Source organism: Myxocyprinus asiaticus, chromosome 33 (genome assembly GCF_019703515.2).
Source record: "Myxocyprinus asiaticus isolate MX2 ecotype Aquarium Trade chromosome 33, UBuf_Myxa_2, whole genome shotgun sequence".
NCBI classification, from domain to species: Eukaryota; Metazoa; Chordata; class Actinopteri; order Cypriniformes; family Catostomidae; genus Myxocyprinus; species Myxocyprinus asiaticus.
The window spans coordinates 21,148,935-21,170,642 of record NC_059376.1 but is presented as its reverse complement, the minus strand read 5'-3'; the positions used below and the strand labels follow the sequence as shown (position 1 = coordinate 21,170,642).

Here is a 21,708-nt window from a genome sequence, read left to right as displayed (position 1 = left end):
TGTTCTGAAGCCATATGATAGCTTTATTTGAGGAACAGACTGAAATGTAGGTCATTGTACACTTATAATCTTCCCCTCAGGTGAGCTGTTAACTGCTGTGACCGAATCATTGAATCATTGAGTAACTTGAGAACCAGATCAGTCTGTTTCCTAAATGAATCATTCAGACCAGTTTTGTGAGCTGGATGAACCGTTTAATTGAAAAGATCCAACAATGCTACTTCCCTCATGAGCTCTCATGAACACGCCAAGAAGAGCTAGGATCGATGACAAGATTTTTAGGGAACAATTACTTAAATTTTACTTGTTCTTATGGCTTCAGCAGATTTGAAATTTAATGAACAAGTCAAATGGACCTTATTTAGCAAATTTGTCTTGGTGCTTTTTGTAGTTTTGGATCTTGACAGACCCAGGGCCTTATTTTAAGAACACTAGGCGCAGCGTTATGCGATATGTCATATGCACAAAGTTAGTGGGCATTGTCATTAAGTTTTGGTATTTTCATGCAAACATGTGCTAAGTCAAGGCATAAGAGGCTTTGGTGAAATTGCTCATGGAAAGCGCTAATGGGCTGGGTCAAGTGCAGTTTAATTCTGAGGTTCTTCTCCGGTTATTGCATTGTCAGCGTCCTATTAAATAGTCCATTCCCTGTCAAGCACCAGCAAAATAAACAAAGACAGCACATTCATAAGAAGCTGATAGTGTAAATGGATTGTATGCAATGAATTAGAAGAATAGAAAAATTGACCTATGTTCTTTTGTGCATTAACTGCATCCTTGTTGAATGTCTGGCATATTTCTTGTGAAAGGCTTCTTTTATATGCATGGAAAATTGTGGCTCTCATCAGGACTTGTATGTAGGCTCCCTTAAGTTATAGAGAATGTAGGTATTATTAATCAAATTGATCTACTGACACACAAACCATGGTTAGTATAAACAGTGATTGTATCAGCTTTCCAGTGTTAGGCTATGGATCGAGGCATTGTTTTTGGCACGCACTTCACTTGCTTTAAAAATTTAATTCTTTCATTTAAAACACAAAAAACTTAAACCAAAAATATTTCTAAATTCAAATTACATTTCAAACTAAACTAAAATATAAATAAAATAATGAAGTGGTCAAAAAACTTATATAACGACCTCCCCAAATCCAGACATTTTACTCTCTCTAACTTCTTCCACCTGCCCCTTTTGCACTGACTTAAAAATCACTATATCAACAGGTGGAAAAATTACCAATACAAATTATATAATAAATACAAACTATATTTTTTTTTAAAAATATAAACAAAATAATAATAATTGAAAAATAAACCATGACCTCTAGAAAGTTTAACACAAATCTCATAAACTTTTGTTTCATAAAACAGCTACGACAATAATTGTCAGGGACATTATTTGATGTTCCACTATATTTTCAGAGTTTGGACATGAACTTTATTACCACCTGCTGGTGGAATCTCCAAACTGCAAATGTAGGAACTGATTTTAGACTTTGTTTTGAAACGTCTTAGCGCAATGACCTATTTCCCAAGAAAATAGCAAATTGCGCTTTGTGCCACTTCATTAAGATAGAGTAAACCCACAGTTTGCGCGCATACATCCACGGACAGCACAAACACTCCCACCCACGGCCACTTGTGCTGGCACGAAAATTGCCTTTAGAATTAGCGAAAATTAGATAAGGACTTGAGCACAACCGCAGTGCCTAGTGTGGTCACGAAAATAGAGCCCCCAATCTTCATTCACCTTCATTGGGAAAAAAAATCACCTTTGTGTTCCACAGAAGAAAGTTATGCAGGTTTGGAACAACATGATGGGGAGTAAATAATGGATTAAGTTTCATTTTGGGGTGAACTATTCCTTTAATATTTTTGTCTGCTATCAAAACAGTTATTGTAAGCGTGTGAACCATTCAGCCAGTTTTAGTAAGGTTAGACTGTAGGCTTGTGTTCGTCTGTAATATTGTTGCTCCTGTGGGATTGAGCTGTTTGCATGAGCTATTTGTTAGACAGTAGTCCCATGTCGTTCAGAGTCCTCCATGTCGATATTTTATGGGTCTTATTGATTTTCCACGGATGACTGACGCCTTCTTCCCACATGCCTTGCAGTTATTTTTGTGTTCACCGTCTGTGAATCCAGCAGCGGTCATATATTTAGGCTTTAATTGTCCGGTGCAGTAGGGAGCACAAAGAATGGCCATGGGGATTTTGCTGTACCCAGCACAAGGTGAGTCATGACAGCACATACATTAAGAATAGAGACCTTCCACCCACTTACTGTCTACACATAGGTTCGTGAACAAGACTTTCTGACAAGCCAGTGGTTTAGTGGTGCACTATTTCAAGCCAGCAGGGTAGACGTGGTGGCACACAGGATATTGCACACTCAAATAATTTTATTCTAGTTTGTTGGTAAGTAGGTATTAACATTATTTGGATGGGCATTTAAAATGGACAGTTTTGCCCAAATCAAGTGCATATTGAGCATGAACTACTGTCTTTAAAGGAATAATTCATACAAAAATGATCCTTATTTACAAACCCTCATGCTGTTCCAAACCCATATGAACTTTCTTCTCCGGAACACAAAAGGAGATGTTTTAAAGGTGTTCTCGCTTTTCTTTTCAATACAACAAGAGCATTATGGTGACCAGGGGCTTTCAAGCAAAAAGGGCAAAAAAGCACCATAAAATTACCATAAAATTAGTCCATATGACTGGTGCACTATATCCCAATCCTTCCAAAGCCATAGGATAGCAAATTTGAGTAGTTATTCGCTGAAAATTTTCACTGCTGCCAAAGCCCTCAGACATAATTTTGAGAATCGTCAATAATGCCAAAGCCATCGTCTCTTGCGTGTCTTGTAATCGATCCCTTCACACAAAGTTTTAATACGGATATGCGAATGAGATTTGAAATCTACAATGATGGGGAAGATTTTCAGGGAATTATAGCTTAAATTTCGATGTGTTCCTCACACAAAGCTATCATATGGCCATTGAAGACTTGGAATAAAATGCTTAAAGGGATAGTTCACCCAAAAATGAAAATGTTCTCATTATTTACTCACCCTCATGCTATCCCAGGTGTGTATAACTTTCTTTCTTCATCAGAACACATTTGAAGAAAAATATCTCAGCTCAGTAGGTCCTTAAAATGCAAGTGAATGGAGATTTCTCTTTTGAAGCTCCAAAAATTACAAACAGTCAGCATAAACGTCATCCATATGACACCAGCTGTTAAATTAATAATAAAAATAATAATTCCTTACATTTATATAGCACTTTTCTAGGCACTCAAAGTGCTTTACATACATAGTATGGGGGAATCTCCTCAACCACCACCAGCATCCACCTGGATGTGCACCAGTACACTCACCACATACCAGCTATTATAAAGCGATATTATGAATGTCTTCTAAAGCGATACGATCTCTTTTGGTGTGAAAAAGATCAATATTTAAGTACTTTTTAACTATAATCTAACGCTTCGAGTAAGCTTCATGAGAAGGTGTAGTCCAAGCAGTCTCTCGTGTGATGTATTCGCTTTGCCATGATACAGACGTAATTTCACGTTCTCCTCCTGGTTGAGACATCCTGGATAAGCACTCAAATGCACTATTGTGAGTAAAGAAACAGATAATAACAGATCTATACCAAAACCAACCAAGATACTGTACAGCGCTCCTCCTTCTCACTTCTAAACAGCGCTGCTCTTCCAGTTGTGATGCTCTTGCCTCAGTTCTAGCGTGTTTCAAATGCCAATGCAATTACAACACACATGCGTACCGCTGCAGGATGGAAGCATGATTTAAAGTTAAAAAAGTACTTAAATATTTATCTTTTTCGCACCAAAAGCGTTTGTGTCGCTTTAGGAGACATTAATTTAACAGCTGGTGTTGTATGGATGACGTTTATGCTGAGTGTTTGTGATTTTTGGAGCTTCAAAAGAGAAATCTCCATTCACTTGCATTTTAAGGACCTACTGATCTAAGATATGTTTCTATTTCTCTTCAAATGTGTTCTGGTGAAGAAAGAAAGTTATACACACCTGGGATATCATGAGGGTGAGTAAATAATGAGAACATTTTCATTTCTGGGTGAACTATTCCTTTAAGTAATATGGACTACTTTTTGTTGTATTTTTAAGGTGCTTTTTTGTCCTTTGAGCTTGAGAGCCCCTGGTCACTATATGCTTTCATTGTATGAAAAAGACAAAAAAAAATATATATATATATTGGCTAAATGTTGTCCTCATTCCTAAATTGAAGAAAAAGTAGGTTCCAGTTTTTAGTAATTTAATTCAGGCATTTTTAAAGCACTGAATCCAAATTCTATTATTCCACACACTTTAAATATCTCTTTTTAAGTAATACAAATTTTGTGAGACCAAACATAAAGTTAAAGGAGCTAATGTGTTAATATCTGAGTCTGTTTAAATAATTAGCTATGAGTTATTTTTGATTTTGCTTCTTTTCCTCTAGGGGCCACATCAACTTGACCATGTTAGGTGCCATGCAGGTATCCAAGTATGGAGATCTGGCCAATTGGATGATTCCGGCAAGTTCACAATTTCTTTAACTTCTTTGACAAAGCAGAATGAAGCTGAATCAGGATTACATGTACTTTTATTCATATGACAGATGCTTTTAAAGTGACTTTAAGTGCTTTCAAGATATATATTCAATCAGCAATGTGATCCTTGTGAATTGAACCCATGTCCCTGACATTGCTAGTACCACATTCTACCAGCTGAGCTAATGGAGCAATCGAACCAAATTTTACTAAAAAGAGTTCAAAGGCTTTATCATCTGGCTTTAGTCCAACTGTGTTTTATCCCACACACAGAAAATGCCTTGGTAACTGCGTGTAACTTTTTAGGCACAGGGGGCTTGTAATTGCTTATAGAGCCGCTTATTGATGCTAATTGTTCCTTCTGATATATTTAAAAATAAAGGCATGTGGACAAAGTAAACCCTCTCATCAAAAGCATTCAGTGTTGAATCAAGGCAAACTTCAAAACCATCATAGCACAACTCCACTTATTTTCTTCCTCAAAATCAAAATCAAATCAAATCACTTTTATTGTCACACAACCATATACACAAGAGCAATAGTGTGTGAAATTCTTGGGTGCAGTTCCGAGCAACATAGTAGTCGTGACAGTGATCCTGCAGCTTTTCTCTTAACCTCCCGCTGAAATTAACTTGAGCTTTCCTTTTGTTTTGTGAAATCACTGAGCGTCTAATGATTGAATGCACCGCGTGAAATCAGAAATGATTTATGTAGAAGATTATGTTCTCCGAGCAGCACAGATAGAGATGCATGGTCTCATTTGACAGCTGTTACGATCTCCTTTCAAGCAGAAAAAAGAAACAATTGCCACTCAGGTAGTGCATGTACAAAAACATGAAGAGTTTAAAGCTAAAGTGTGTAATTTTTGCACTATTATTGTCATGTAACGGAAATGCAAAACTAGTGGTTGCTTTCAAACAGGTTTCTTTACCAATTCCCCCATCTGCCATTGTTCAAAAAATAAATAGTCCCGCCCCAAACTCACGCCACTGGTTTAGCCAATGTTGCTGGTTGGGATGCTTAAACAAACAGAGCCATTCCATAAACTTTAAATTCACAAACAAGAAAACTAGCAATAATCAACAATTGAGATGTAACAATAGCCACTTCAGCTTCAGGGCTTCAGCTAACGGGACCTACTCCATGTCAATGCAGCTTCTCTTCTCTTATTAGTTTACTTGTGTTCGCATTGTTCAGTTAAATTCTTTCTTACAGATGTTCAAATACTGTCTGCAAGTCAGCTAGCCTGCAAATGCCCTATATCCAAAGTAATTGCTTCCCTCTAGGTTCACAAAAGGGTTTCCAGTTCTTAATAAGAGTCGATGTTGGCTGTGGTTTTTGGAGCCATTGTACTGCTGGCTGTCACCGGTGGCGCCTGGTGCTGCTGTCAGTTGAGGGGGCTGTCGATACTCAGCTGCCCTGCATGCAGACACCTCTGCAGGGTTATTTATAGTCCTCCAGGGCCCTCACCCTGTCAGTGACTGATGCCTTCCAGCCCCATGGCCCTCTGCGCGTCTCGCTTATCGAGTTTGGTTGAAGGTTATTTCTCACAAACTGGAAAACATGAACCATGAGCTGCTCTCTGCATTCAGTGTTTTTTTTCTTCTTGGTCCCTTTCTCTTTTTGCTTCTTTTTTCAAGTCACCTCACTTGCACTTAACTAAGGGCAAAATGTCAAGAATACACTGAAATGCAGAGTTGAAGTGATTAGCTAGAGATTAAAGGAGAATTTTTTGTAATAATGCTTACGAGAAATGTACTACTTAAGCACTATTTTGACAGAAGTAGATTTTTAAACAATGTTTGAGTTGCAATTATCATGCGACGTCTGTGATTTTTGGGGCCTATTTTTAGAACGCTAAGCACAGCGCTACGCGATACATCATAGGTGCAAAGTCAGTGGGCATGGCCATGAAGTTTTGGTCTTTTTTTCTGCAAGCGTGTGCTAAGTCTAGGCGCAAGTGGGTTTGGAAAAATTACACGCACAAAGTGCTAATGGGCTGGGTCAAGTGCAGTTTAATTCTTCGGTTCTTCTCTGGTTATTCTATAGTCTGTTCCATACATAAACAAAGACAGCACATTCATAAAAAGGTGGTAGTGTAAATGGACTGTATGCAATGAATTAGAAAAATAGAAATATAGATTTAAAACCTTTTGTGCATTAACTTAGTCTTTGTTGAATGTGAGGCATATTTCTAGTAACAGTCCTATTTATATGCATGGAAAATGTTGTTTTCATCAGGATTTGGATGTAGGTTCCTTTAAGTTATAGAGAATTAAATTATTATATCATATTGATTAAGTGACGCACAAATCTAAAAAGTTAAACCCAAAACATTTCCAAATTCAAATTACACTTCAAAAAAACTAAAATATATAAAATAATGAAGTGGTCAAAAAATCATTTATAACCACCTCCCCAAATCCACATATGTTACCCTCTCCAACTTCTTCCACCAGCACCAGTGGCTTAAAAATCACTCTAAGACGATCAAATTCGATCATAAATACAATTGTAAATATAGCTTAAACATAATAATAATAATTGAAATAAAACCATGACCTCTTGAAAGTTTAACACATCTCATACATTTTTGTTTCTTAAAACGGCTGCGACTGTTATTGTCAGGGACATTATTTGATGTTCTGCTATATTTTCAGAGTTGGACATTAACTTTATAACCACCTACTGGTGGAATCTCCATCTCCAGACTTTGCGATGAGATAGAGGTGCTTCTGAAAGGTCTTAGCGCAATGTCCCATTTTTTCAGAAAAATAGCAAATTGTGCTTTATGCCACTTCATTAACAAACAATACACCCAGTTTGCGCACATACACCCACACTACCACTCGTGTCCACTTGCATTTTGCGCTGATGCAAAAATTGCGCTTCAAATTACTCTCACACTAAAATTGGAGAAGACGTTGTGCACTGTCGTTGGGCTGCACTTAGTGCGGTCACAAAAATAGAGCCCTTCATGTTTTTACTAAGATGGGAGTATTTTTTGTCTAGATTTGGGCATTACAGAAGGTTATTTCCTCTGGATGCACGTACTGTACATCACAAAAACGATTGAAAAAAAAAACTAGACTTAAAAATTTGATATTCTAACATTGTTTTAAGAAAGGAAATACATTAATTAAGGTTACATTATCATACCTGACACTGATGCTACTGTAGCTGTTTTGAGGAGTTTGAGACTGCTTTTCATTTTTAGTGTTGTGAAACGATTAATTTATTTTAACAAATTAATCGCACAGTTTTCTGTGATTAATTGTGATTAATCACAATTAAATTTTGGTACATGATACATTACATAAAACAATAAGAAAAATCATCAGAAATATATTTACTTTATACTTTATCTCAAAGAACTTGCAATAAATTTATTTCGTTATCATTTATTGTAATTATTTTAATATGTACATGTTAAAATGTTCAGGGGTTTTTAGTTAGACGCATTTTAAGTATTAATCTTTAATAGAAATACAGTATATGTATATATGAGATAAAATCAGTGGACATGCTGTAATTAAATGTTGGGCAAAATATTCTATCATTTTACAGTGGACTTTTTTTTGTATAAATAGGATCAAATGGGCAGAATTAATTCAAATCAAACTTTATTGGCTATTGTACATTTCCAGTACATTATTAGACACTATATACATACAGATATACTGTAAAACATATTAAATGCTGAACACTGATTCAGATGACAGAAGTTGAACATTTGCAAGAGAATGCAAAGAGAAACAGCAGCTTGCGCTTATCTATCGCACGCATGGTTCACAGTTTGCAGATGAAGTCTCCATTCTCTGTACATTAAATCCACTCCCGTGTTTATTATGCCCGGCACACGTGTAGTGAATAAGCGTGCATTGCTCCACACAATCAGTTTCTGTGCTAGAATGTGCAGTAGTAGTCCTAAACATATATGAAGCCTGTAAGGCTGAGTAGCCTGCCAGGAACAACTCGAGACACATTTCTCGTATCACGTGAAATTTCAGGAAGTTAAAATAAAACGGCTATTGCATTAATTGCGTTCATTTTTTTAACGTGTTATACAAAAGCTATTAATCACAGAAATTAATGTGTTAAATTTCCCAGGCCTAGTTTTTTATGCCAGATGGGATATCAGCAACACTTGAACAACTAACTGTAAATATTATTTTATCCACAAAAAAAAAAAAATGGTGCTCTTGGCAGTGCAATGAGAAATTCCCCTTTGGTTATTGTTTTTGACAAAGGTCAAAACAATTGAGAAGCGTTGTGAAAAAAATAAATACTGCAATTACAGACATTCCTATTCAGACAGGATTAGATTTCTCAGTGGAGGCCTGAGATAGCCAAAGAAAAAACAGTAGGTAATTTGCACCATGATTTTCACAGACGTTGTATGAGGAAAAACGTAGACATGTTTTATTTTGACTGGATTAAAATAACAAAGTACGTCTGCAAAATTCAGAATCGGAATGGACCTTATGCATAGCAGTGCCATCTTTAATTTTTGACAAGAATGACAACGTGGCTGTAAGTGATAGACTTACAGTCAATTCAATGGGTTGTAAGGTTGTTTAAAGTGTTTTTGATCTCTCCGCTGATGAAGCATTAAAAAGAAAACATTTTTCCATTAAATTTCAGTTGACAAAAACCTCCAGGAAATATTATTTGTGGAAAATTAGATATGATCTAGGAGCTTTATACAGTGGATCCCATTAAAGAGACTGTAAGTCTATCCATCACAGCCTTGTTTTCATTTACGTCAAAAATCAAATATGTGCTGATGTGAAAAGATTTTCAAAGGTCATACAAGTCATTCTGTATGAAAATGGTTTAAAAAAAAGGATGCACTGTGAATTTGGCCTAGACTTGAATGTCATTTCCGGAAAAGCCATTTCACACCATTTTCTCAGAAAATACATTTTTGCGCTCTTTTCCTTTACACATTAGCATGCTGCATACATACACATGAGATCACTGATTTCAGTTATCTCATGATCAGAAACAAAAAAACACACCAGCGTTGTTGTAAAGAAGACCATATTCTCATGTAAGCGTATGTTGTCGGCCAGAAGGGACTGAGTACTTTATCTGAGTACATTACCAAACATAAATTGGTTTGCATGCAATGCTACGGAGTGTGCTGTTCCAAGTTGTCTTTAGCCTTTAAACACTTAATGAATCAAACAAGCCTGGCAGACTAATTACAATAATCCTTCCAATTACTTCGGGCTCCCCGGCCACCTCTCAAGACTACAGGGACAACAGATTGTAATGCAGCTAGAGGGCCTGAAGCTGGAAGACTATCAGTGAGAGAAGAACAGGGACATTACAATGCCCCTTCTTCCATCTGCTCGTCCAGTGATAGCAGTTTAGTCTCTTTCTTCAGCATCCTCGATAATGATGAAGACGTATTACATCAAACAGTCCTAACATGCTCATCAGGGAGTCGGTACCAATGAAGAGGAAGGGTTGTTTCAGGTTGTGCCAGGATGGGTTGATATTCATGGGAACATTTTTCAGAAAGAGGGTACACTGTTCACTCTCCAGGTTTCATGCTATGGTAGAAGCATCAGTAATGGGGATTTACGAATTAGCATTTGTGATGTTCCAGAATGGCTTGAAGGAATAGTTCACCATAAATGTATATATAATGTATATATAAATTGAAATTCTGTAATTGACTGATTCTATGAAATAATGCCCCTTGCATCTACATTCCAACACCCACATGCTCTCTTGTTAAAAAGATGTGATTCATGTTCGCAAATCTGAGCCGGTACTCTCTAACTCTTGACCTTCATACAGAAATTGTGCTTGTACAGCGTTTCAACAAGCCCAGACACAAAATTATAGTTCACTTCAAATTACCCATTGCCTGACAGAACTTAAGGGCACTGAAGTTGCTCAGTCCCTGCTAACCATTCTGCATCTTTTCCCTGGAATGAACATACTGTGAAAAAATTCATAGTACAGGGTGGAAAAAGTATGTAAACCCTTGGACTCAAAGAGATAGTTCAGCAAAAAATGAAAATTCTCATCATTTACTTACCCTCAAGCCATCCCAGATGTATATGAATTTCTTTCTTCTGCACATTGGCGTAGTTTTACTATCCAGTGCAAAATGTCTCCAATGAGATGTAAAACGTTCTGAGATTCAAATGCAAAACAGCACGTTGACATTCCTGACACTTGGTACTTGTTACTTTTCTCAGCACTGGCCAGGATGGGCAAATCACAGTCGTTTATTATTACTGGATGAGGATTTTTATAATAGTTTTATAAATACTACTAACTATCCAGTGGAAAATGTCTGCAATTAGATATCAAACATTCTGAGATTTAAATGCGATGAATGGAGGATTCGGTTTTCGGAGCATCAAGCGCCCCCTGCAGGGATAAAACTTAAGATCTCTTAAGACACAGTCAGTGGCTGACAACATGTGCAATTTCGGTCTGTAGGTCTGGTCTCCACACAAAACAAGTCATATGTGGAGTCAGTGGAGATGTGAAAGGCATCCATAAAAATGATCAGTTGTTGATTTCTGGATGAGGAATGCAGACAGGCAGGTATTTCAAAAGCGCAGGTAAGAATTGTAGTTTTATGAAAGGGTTAATGTTTCTAAATGAAACCTTTTTCTTAATGTTTGATATGGTACACAGTGTATAAATATTTAGGAGTATGATATGATTATGAATATGATTTTCTATTTATTTGTGCATTAATTTGAACTGTTATTATGCATTGTGTAATGTGTTGTAATGAAACATAATATTTTGAGCATAAATGCTTGGGGAATCTTAATGTTGTACAAGGATGTGCTAATGACTGACATGGTATTGATCTATACAAAAAAAATTTACGATGTGCTCCTGTTATAATTACAGCAAAAGGATATGCTTGCATGATTTCCCAATGTCAGTACTAATGCCGATGGATGGATGGATGGATGGATGGATACAGTAGATAGGAAATTAAGCAGAAACATTTTATGTGTTATAAATTTATAGAAATAAAAAAAAACACAGTAGGTCTGCTAGATTGCGCTATAAGATGTGTAATCGAGCTTATTGACAGACTGCAGTCAAGAATTATAGTGAAAAGGAATTGGTCTGTCCTCACCCAAATCCAACTAGATCACTTCAGAAGACATTGATTAAACCACTGGGGTTTGATGGAATATGTTCATGCTGACTTGATCTACTTTTTGGAGGTTCAAAGGCCTGGCCACCATTCACTTGCGTTGAATGGACCTACAGAGCTGAGATATTATTCTAAAAATCTTTGTTTGTGTTCTGCTGAAGTAAGAAAGTCATGCACATCTTAGATGGCATGAGGGTGAATAAATGATGAGAGAATTTTCATTTTTAAATTAACTAACTCTTTAATAAGTGGTTGAAACTCATTTGGCATCATTAACCTCCACAAAATGTTTCTTGTATTTACAGACCACACCTGTACTTTGGTCAGGATACATATTGAACCATTCCTCTTTACAGATCTGTTTCAGTTCAGAAATATTCTTGGTATATCTGGTGTGAATTGCTTTCTTGAGGTAATGTCAATTATCTCAGTCAGGTTTAGATCAGGATATTTAAAGTCTTGCCAATGCATCTCAGTCGGGTTGAGTTCATGATATTTGAGGTCATGCCAGTGCATCTCAGTCAGGTTCAGTTCAAGACATTTTAGGTCTTGCTATTGCATCTCAGTTGGCTTGATTTCAGGATATTTGAGATCATGCCAATGCATCTTAGTCAGGTTGGGTACAGGCATATTTTCTTCTGTTGAAGCCGGTTTTACTCCTATGCTTTGGGTTGTTGTCCAGTTGCATCATCCAACGTCAACGAGCCTCAGTTGGCGGGCAGATGGCAACTGTATTTTTGTTGTTGAATGTACAACCCCAATTCTGAAAAAGTTGGGACAGTAAGAAAAATGCTAATAAAAACAAAAAGGAGTGATTTGTAAATTATATTCACACTTTGCTATATTGAAAGCACTACAGCTAAACATTATATGATGTTTTACCTTTTGAATTTCATTGTTTTTTTGTTTTTTTCATGTACAATAATTTCAAATCAGATGATTGCGACACACTCCAAAAAAAAGTTGGGACCGTCAAGTGTTTACCACTGTAAAACATCACCATTTCTTCTAATAACACTTATTAAGCATTTAGGCACTGAAGACACAAGTTTGCTAAGTTTAAAAAGTGGAATTTTACCCCATTCATCCATTATGCAGGTCTTCAGCTGCACAATTGTACAGGGTCTTTGTAGCCGTATTGTGCACTTCATAATGCACCACACATTCTCATTTGGAGATGGACAGGACTGCAGGCAGGCCAATCTAGCACCTGCACTCTCTGCTTATTTGGCCAGTATGTGGTTTGAAGTTGTTCTGCTAAAAATGCTGGGACGTCCCTGGAAAAAACAGTGCTGGATGGCAGTGTATCTGCATTAATGGTGCCCTTACAGATGTACGAGTTACCCAATGCCATGGGCACTGACACACCCATGGCCCATACAGACACTGGCTTTTGGACCTGACGCTGATAACAGCTTGGATGGTCCTTATCCTCTTTGGCCCGGAGAACACGACGGCTGTGTTTTTTAAAAACTATTTGAAATGTGGACTCATCGGACCAGAAAACACAGTTCCACTGTTCTACTTTCCATCTAAGATGAGACCATGCCCAGAGAAGTCGGCAGCGCTTCTGGATAGTGTTGATGTAGGGCTTCTGCTTTGCACAGTAAAGTCTTAAGTTGCATCTGTGGATGCAGCGGCGAATGGTGTTGTCTAACAAAGGTTTACTAAAGTAATCCCAAGCCCATGTCCATGATATCCATTACAGATGAATGATGTTTTTTAAGACAGTGATGTCTGAGGGAACAGAGGTCACGGCCATTCAGAAGTGGTTTACGTCTTGCCCTTTACATACTGAGATTTGACCAGATTCCTTGAATCTTTTAACTATGTTGTGCACTGTAGAGGGTGAAATGCCCAAAAGCCTTCCAATTAGTCTTTGGGGAACATTGTTCTCAAAGTGCTGGATTATTTGCTGAAGCATCTGTTGGCAAATTGACAAGTCTCGAATGATCCTTGCTCTTGAAGGACTAGGCTGTTTTTGGAGGCTCCTTATATACTATGACACAATTGCCTCACCTGTTTAACATCTCCTGTTTCACATTGCCTTGTTATTTTAACTCATCAAATGGTTATTAGTCTTAAATTGCCCCTGTCTCAACTTTTTTGGAGTGTGTTGCAATTATCTGATTTGAAAGTACTGTACGTTAAAAAAAAAAAAAAAAAAACATTATATAATGTGTAGTTGTAGTGCTTTGAATTTAGCAAAGGGTGAATATAATTTACAAATCACTCCTTTTTGTTTTTATTAGCATTTTTAATACCATCCCAACCTTTTGGGATTTGGGGTTGTATGCTTAAATGTTTGCAGGAACCAGCCTTTTGATATTAATTAGGATGTAGTGACAGAGGGTAACATGCTGCAAAGATGAAAGCCACCTTGCCAAAGGTTATGTTCCCAGTTAATCTTTAAATAAGAACATAGAAGATAATACCATAAAGTTCACAGACTTCCTTCAAGATGTGATAAGGAATTAGACAATTGTCTGCAATGTTCTGCTCGGTTAAACTACACACAGCCTTTTGTCACACTGACACTGGTGCCTCAATAGTTGTCTAGGAAACATCATTAATGCATCATTGAATTGCCATGCATTTAACTGTCCAGCCGGTTTGTGTAGGAGAGAATGAGTTTAGAGGAGTGGATAAGGATGTGACTCAACAAAATGAAATTGCCTGAAGTGAAGGGCATAATTTCACATCTTAATCAGCAGGCTTGAAAAGCAAGGCTAGTGTGATTTACAGGGGAAATATTTGATAAGTTGTCATGGAAACCCTCTCTTCTGTTTTCCATGAGAAATATCCCCTCCACACATATATACACACACACACCCACACACCACTTCTATGTGCCCCTTCTCCTAATGTGTAAACAGCTCTTCTAGAATGTGCCTTCTTCAAAACCTGCAAAAATGAACAAGCAAAATACCCCATTAATGTCACATTACATCACCCTCTGGCACCACTTCAATTTGCTGTTATTATTAGTGGCTCCAGAAAGTATATAGACACTTATGCCACATTCCAGACAAGTCGAAGGTGGGAATACTCAAGCTAAAATTCCCCACATATGACCTCAAATCATTCCGGTCAATCATACTTCACAAGATGGCACCATGACTCACTAAGACACATTTTTTTCTTTTTCCAATTATGGCACAACTATAAAAACCTTAAACACAGATGCTTGCATTTGCGTTAAAAGCGGCTGCTGAAAATTAAAAAATGGGGTAACATTATAAATTACTGTCCCACTTTATATAAGGTGTCATTAACTACTATGTACTAACAAAAAATACATACAGTGCATTTATTGTGGAACTACATGTTGTTCTGCTAAAAATTCTCTTAAGATTCACATTTGCTGCAACTGAGGTTGAGGTACAGGTAGGTTTAGGGTAAGGGTTGGAGTAGGGTTAGGTTTAGGGTTAGGGGTAAGGGTAACAGTGTAACTACATATGAAATTAAATGCAGGTACTTTAAATGTAAGTACAATGCAACAACACATATGCACATAATAAGTACATTTTATCAAATACTTAAGTGCATAGTAGGTAAAGACACCTAATATAAAGTGGGTTCTTAATTACAATTGTTGTATTATAATTATAATCATACAATTATTATAATTATATTCAATTTATTGTCTTATAAATAATCTAGACACAATCTTGGAAATATTGTTAAATGATGCTTATCACTGAAGTCTGGGTTTATCAGTCTGCCCCGACTTTCCATGTCGGATGTCCGAATTGAGCGACGTTACAGTAGTTACAGTATTTTCAAATTGTAAGTGGAAGAATTCTGCGAGTGAAAGAGTTGTCTGGAACATTGTAATAAGCCAACCTTAAAATGTATGAATTATTAAATGGTATTACATTAAACAACTTATTATCAGAGCAAGTGGCATCTGCAAACAATGGATACAAGACCTTTTCTCAGAACTGCCTTCACTTTTCTTAGACATGATGGAAATTACTTTAATCATCTGGTCCCAAGGTCAGTTAGTTTCCTTCAAGTTCACACAGGTGTCCTAGCAGAGTAATCACAGGTATAGTTTATCATATTAACTGTAGACTGTTACACTATTTTACACTAACTTTGATGACCAGAATTAATTTTTAACATCTATTGTTTTATCATTTAAAACCTAGCAAACCTCTTTTTTGTGAAACGTTTAGCTTGAAAAGAATGCTTGTGCTATCTTTAAAATAAATTCCACTCTGTTTGATGTTTTGTTATCTAAAATGACATGACAATGACATTCATCATTTTGTTTTTTATGTGGCTTGGGTGTCCAAATATTTTTTGCATCCACTGTATTTCTGTGTGGCTTCTCAAATATAATTTTACACATTGTAATGTGGATATTGTGCTATTTTTGAGTGAAGTTCCACAAATGGAAAGAGGAAAATAAATAAGAATTTCATTGTTCATATTGTGGCTATTTTACCTTTTTACATGGCATGCCTCCAAAACTGAGCATGCACATAGTGCTACTCACATACTACTCTGGGAAGGAAAACCCCTCTAGAGTTGTTGTATTCCATTCATATACATTCCCCTGTATTAGAGCAACTACTCTGGCATTTCAAGAATAAGTACCTCTGGCTCTGTTAACTGAGACCAGAGGAAGCATGCTGGTTGAGTTGTTGCCAGCTACTATGAGAAACAGCAGAGGGATATTTTCTTAAATACATTTTTAACAACATATAAAATAGATATTGAAAGTTGCTGTAAAATGACACTGCAGAGGTTTAGCTGCATGATTGGTCAAGGTGATGGAAAAGATTCATTCATACAGGAATTAAATCATTGGCTTAAAGGAATAGGACCCAAAAAAGGATGTTTTTGTCATCATTTACTCACCCACATGCTATTTTAATGTTAATTTCTTTCTTTTGTGGAACACAAAAGGAGATGTTAGGCAGAATGTTAGTCTCTGTTACCATTTACTTTCATTGTATGGAAAAAAGATGCAATGAAAGTGAAAGGCGACTGAGGCTAACATTCTGCTAAACATCTCCTTTTGTGTTTGGAACAGCATGAGGGTGAGTAAATAATAACAGATTTAATATTTTTGGGTGAACTAACCCTTTAATTTGATGCTTCAGGAACAGAAGTAATCGTTCTGCTGAAGCATTCAAATTAGAAACAAAATCCATGAGGCACAACACAAATGTCATTACCACATTGACTTCTCACAGATTTCTTAGTGTCCATGTGTCGATTTTGTGTTTGTGCATGCGCATGCATGCGTGCATGTTAGCAAAAAGACAGTAAAATCAGTGTCACTGAAAAGGCCCTTTTGTTAAGTGACTCCATCCACAGGTAATCAGGTTTATGGTTACCTAGCAACAATGCCTTTTAGATTCCCCACCAAAACAAACCTGACCGAGCTCTCCCGTCCTCCTTGAATTGAAATCAGACACCACGGTCAGTGTCGGATTTTGTTTTAATTAATTTGTTCATTTTCCAATTTATTGTTTCACATAGCCTATTGTGTTGCAATATACATTTTATTTTTTTTAAGTAAATATACAGTACTGTACAAAAATTTTAGGCACTTGTGAAAAATATTGCATAGTGAGGATGTCTTCAAAATAATGCCATAAATTGTTTTCATTTATCACTTGATGTCATACAAAGTCCAATAAACATAAAAAATCTAAATCAATATTTGATGTGACCACCTTTGCTTTTAAAACAGCACCAATTCTCCTAGGTACACCTGGACACGGTTTTTCTTGGTTGTTGGCAGATAGGATGTTCCAAGCTTCTTGGAGAATTGCTCAATTGTCTCAGTTGCTTCTGTCTCTTTATGTAATCTCAGACTGACACGATGTTCAGTGGGGGGCTCTGTGGGGGCAATGACATCTGTTGCAGGGCTCCCTGTTCTTCTATTCTAATCTTTTCTATTTGCAAAAGTTATGTTTGGGAGTCTAACATTTATATTTCCTATTGACACACTAAAGCTGAAGATATACATAACCATCTTAAGACAAATGTTTTTGTGAAACATCTTATGTGCCTAAGACTTTTGCACAGTATTGTATGTGCTGCTCATTTCTTGCACCATCTTTATTTGTATATCTTTTTCCTTCAGGGTAAGATGGTGAAGGGCATGGGAGGGGCTATGGATCTAGTGGCCAGCGCCGGGACTAAAGTGGTTGTTACAATGGAGCACTCTGCTAAGGTATCTTTAATCATTTGTTCATGAGACTGCATCATATTGGCTTTTTATTATCTTATAACTGTGGTATGTGTGTGTTCTGGCAACCTGAGACAATCTAACATACTGTAAATGATGTTCTTTTCTCTTCAGAGGATTATGAAGCAGGTTTCAAAGATTAAAGGTATATGAACAGAATATGCTGCATTGAATATATCGTCCTATAGAGCTACATTCTTAAAAGGATAGTTTACCCAAAAATGAAAATTCTCACATCATTTACTCTCATGCCATCCCAGATGTGTATGACTTTCTTTCTTCTGCAGAACACAAATTAAGATATTTAGAAGAATATTTCCGCTCTGTAGGTCCATACAATGCAAATGAATGGGTGCCGAAATGTTGAAACTCAAAATTTCCTAATATAGAACCTTTTAGGGGTTCCAAACATAACATTTTATAGATGTAGTTTTTCTTTTTTAATTGTCAAAATAGTATTTGTGCCAGAAGAGTTCTTTGTTTGTATATACATATGCCAGAACCTCATTGGAAGGGTTCTTTGAAGTTGAGTAAAGAACGCTGTGGTCAACTATATAAAGAACCCTCATAAACCTTTTTTTTTCTAACAGTGTATGGTGTGGTATCTGTTCAGGGTTTCCGTGGACATGGATAGCCTGGAAAAAAACAGGGACATTTAAAATTGTAATTTCCAACTCTGGAAAAATCATGGAAATTAATAAAACCATTAGGAGTGGTGAACATTTCTATAGATTTTCTATACAAGTTGTGCTCAGCTTTAAAGTATTTGTCATATGTCAGCTAGAAGTTGCTCTTCTTAAGTGCAAACTCTTTTAAATGATTAAAAAAAAAATCTTTATCCAGCAATCCCAAAAGACTGGAAATGTCATGAAAATGTATTGGTCAAAAGGGGAAACCCTGTTAGTTGTAATTGCTGCTGTGTGTTTGTTAGAGGGTTGTGTTTTAAAAGTAGAGGGTAGTGATGATTCTATCAATCAGTTTTAATGAACATGTTCTTATTGATGCACATTGCATGGCACATATTCTACGCAAGAAGGGCATCATTATTTCCCATGAGTGACAGAATCTCTCTCTCTTTCGCCTGGGTAGGCAGACTATAGAGGCGTCAGTATTCTGAGTAGCTTTCAGCTGTGCACAGTGGTGTGCATGCACACAGTGCCAGTGGTATATGCTATGCATGTTACAACCTTAAACAGTTCTTTAGGCACAGCTATAATAGAATATGCAATTTGTTTGAAATACTTCAATGAAAATAATATCTCCTGCATGACTGTGCACCCATGTGCTGTACAACAGATAGATTAGGGCTGACCCAAATCAAATCTTCATGCCGGTCGTCATGCTGTCTGTTGTAATGAGGCTAGTGGCAGGCAGAGAATATTTTCACCTCCTGAAAGCATCATTCAGACATAGAGTCACATCTTTTGCTGTGTCCATCATCAAAACACCCTATTAACATAAATGACACCATTCCGTGTCAAGAGTTAAGTGTTCTCTGTCTGTGAAATGTGTTTAGATTTGTTCCAGTGTCGCAAAAGGTCTTGTTGTTATGATTGTGACTGCAGAGACTTGATTTCCATCACACCACTCAGATCTCATCTGCCGGGTATTGAGAGAGTGAAAGTGATGGAGAGATACGGGCATTGAAAGATAAGGTGTTACATGCTGTTCACATGCTGCCTTTGCTTTATTCATGCTGGCAGTGGCAGCCCTGGGGTGAAGGGGATTGACAGGGTATGGGCTAACAGGGCCAGCTGCCTGCCCTCTCTGAACTTGAGTAAAATTAACCACCGATCAGCTATCTAATTATTACCTCCAGATCCACCCCGATACAGCAGCACATGATGCCAGCAGGGCCACTCTGTTCATTACAGTTACCAGTGAATATACTGTAGCTGGCTTTGAAGGTTTTCTATAATCATGGGCTGAGTGGTTGACTGTGCTTTGCTCACCTATTTTCAAAGTTTGAAATATAAAGGGTTGTTCACGCCGAACACATCCTTGCATCTAAAAAGCTAGATGGAGTGCAACAAATGGAACAGAACACGGGTATCTTGGGAAGCAGTGATTTTTTTAAATGTTGAAGTTCTTTTTAACTTGACACAGCATCTGAAAAACACGCGCTCCTGCATGAGACGCTGAAAATACACCAGCAAGATGCGCCACAACAGCCCAAGATGTCTGTTTAACGCATGTTTACATAGAAAAAAAAAGTTGAAAAGCAGCGCAGAAGAATGGAAAAACTCTTTCGGTGATAACGGCCGTTAAGAATACAAGGACATACATGTTTAGTTTTTAAATGGCTTGAACACATTTACTCTATTTAAGATTATAACTGTTTTCATTCTGTACACATGTTCGATGAAGTTCATAAAATGTGTTACTGTTTAATTATTGGAAATTTGCAATAGTTTGCATTTCCTTAGTGTTTTTATACAGTTTGAGAAATAGAGAATCTGTTGGTTTTTTGTTCGAGTGAGACCAGTAAAGAGCGTGCTTACATTAATTTACTAAATTTTCTGAACCTAATAATTACACTTGGACCTATTATTTTGCTTTCTTGGAACTTAAAGTTTATGAACGTGTTATGTTCGTGTGCCAATGAAACTTCTGCAATGGCTTCATTATTATTATTTAATTCATTTTTTACATTGCCTGGTCTTTATGTTGTTTGATGTGTTTCTTAGGGTGGCAAACACAAGATTCTGGACAAGTGCAACCTGCCTCTGACTGGAAAACAGTGTGTGGACCGTATAATCACAGAAAAGGTGGGTTTTGATTTGGAAGAAGCATTGATTTTACCATTTTAACATTAGTAAACTGCTGTGTGCTTTTATCACAAGCCCACGCCATGTCTAAGCAGTCTCTTTTGGTAAAGAATGTATGTCATCTATTCAGCAGCTTATCGCTTCATCAATATTCTGAATCAGCCGTGCAATGGATAAAATTTGAATCACAGCAAAAGCAGCTTTGAAAGGGGTTTGCAATTTTCTTTTAACACATGTGCAAAGCCATAAAGGAACTGATAAATTGTTATGGTACTGCACATCGGCAGTGGAAAATGGAAATCCAGTTATTGGGCTAACCATAATCAAATCTGCTTATCGGAGGGTTACATTTCGACTGTTTTTTTTCAAACGCGGAGCACCTTAATGTGAATGTTGCTTAATAATATTATCAACCATGCCACATGGCCTGGGTTTAGAGAGGATGGAATCCCAGCTGCAACACTGTGTCTACACCAGACACGAGTGTTTCTACTCGTCAAAACTAAGCACACAATTTCTCTAAAGTTTATGCTACAGCACTGTGAATCCATTGATTTTAATGGGGACTGTGTGTCACAACAATGTACATCCGTTCACCAATTAGAATTTCAAAGAGGCCGTTCAAGTGCTTTCGAAAATCCAAAATTCGCTGTATCTCAGTTACTGATTTCAAGACCATGGCTCCCATTAATGAAGCTTTTTACACTGCATGTTGCATTGCAATGCGCCTCAGTTGGCGTATTCCCCATTTCTATTTTTGAAGCCTGTTGCTACTCCTGCCACTTTATATTCCATGTCCATTTATGATCAAATTATTTATTTATCTCTGGCCTACTAATTTAAATAATATTTTGTTTCTAACTATAGGTATATGCATTGGAAACGTGACTTTCAAATGCATGAATTTAGGTAGCCAAGAGTGTTTTCTATACCTGTGGTCTGAGTGTTCGACAGTGCTCTGTTTAATTGTTTTCAGTATGTTTGAAACATAAGGAGCCACCATGT

The 21,708-nt window shown here is 37.0% G+C and overlaps 1 protein-coding gene across 1 annotated transcript in view; it reads left to right on the top strand.

Moving 5' to 3' along the window:
- LOC127424375 (succinyl-CoA:3-ketoacid coenzyme A transferase 1, mitochondrial-like) overlaps positions 1-21,708 on the top strand; it is an 84,356-nt gene that overhangs the window by 54,871 nt on the left and 7,777 nt on the right. The window contains exons 13-15 of the mRNA XM_051669510.1: positions 4,487-4,562; positions 17,831-17,920; positions 20,623-20,703. Coding sequence (XP_051525470.1) covers positions 4,487-4,562; positions 17,831-17,920; positions 20,623-20,703 — 247 coding nt within the window. The remainder of the gene's footprint in view (positions 1-4,486; positions 4,563-17,830; positions 17,921-20,622; positions 20,704-21,708) is intronic.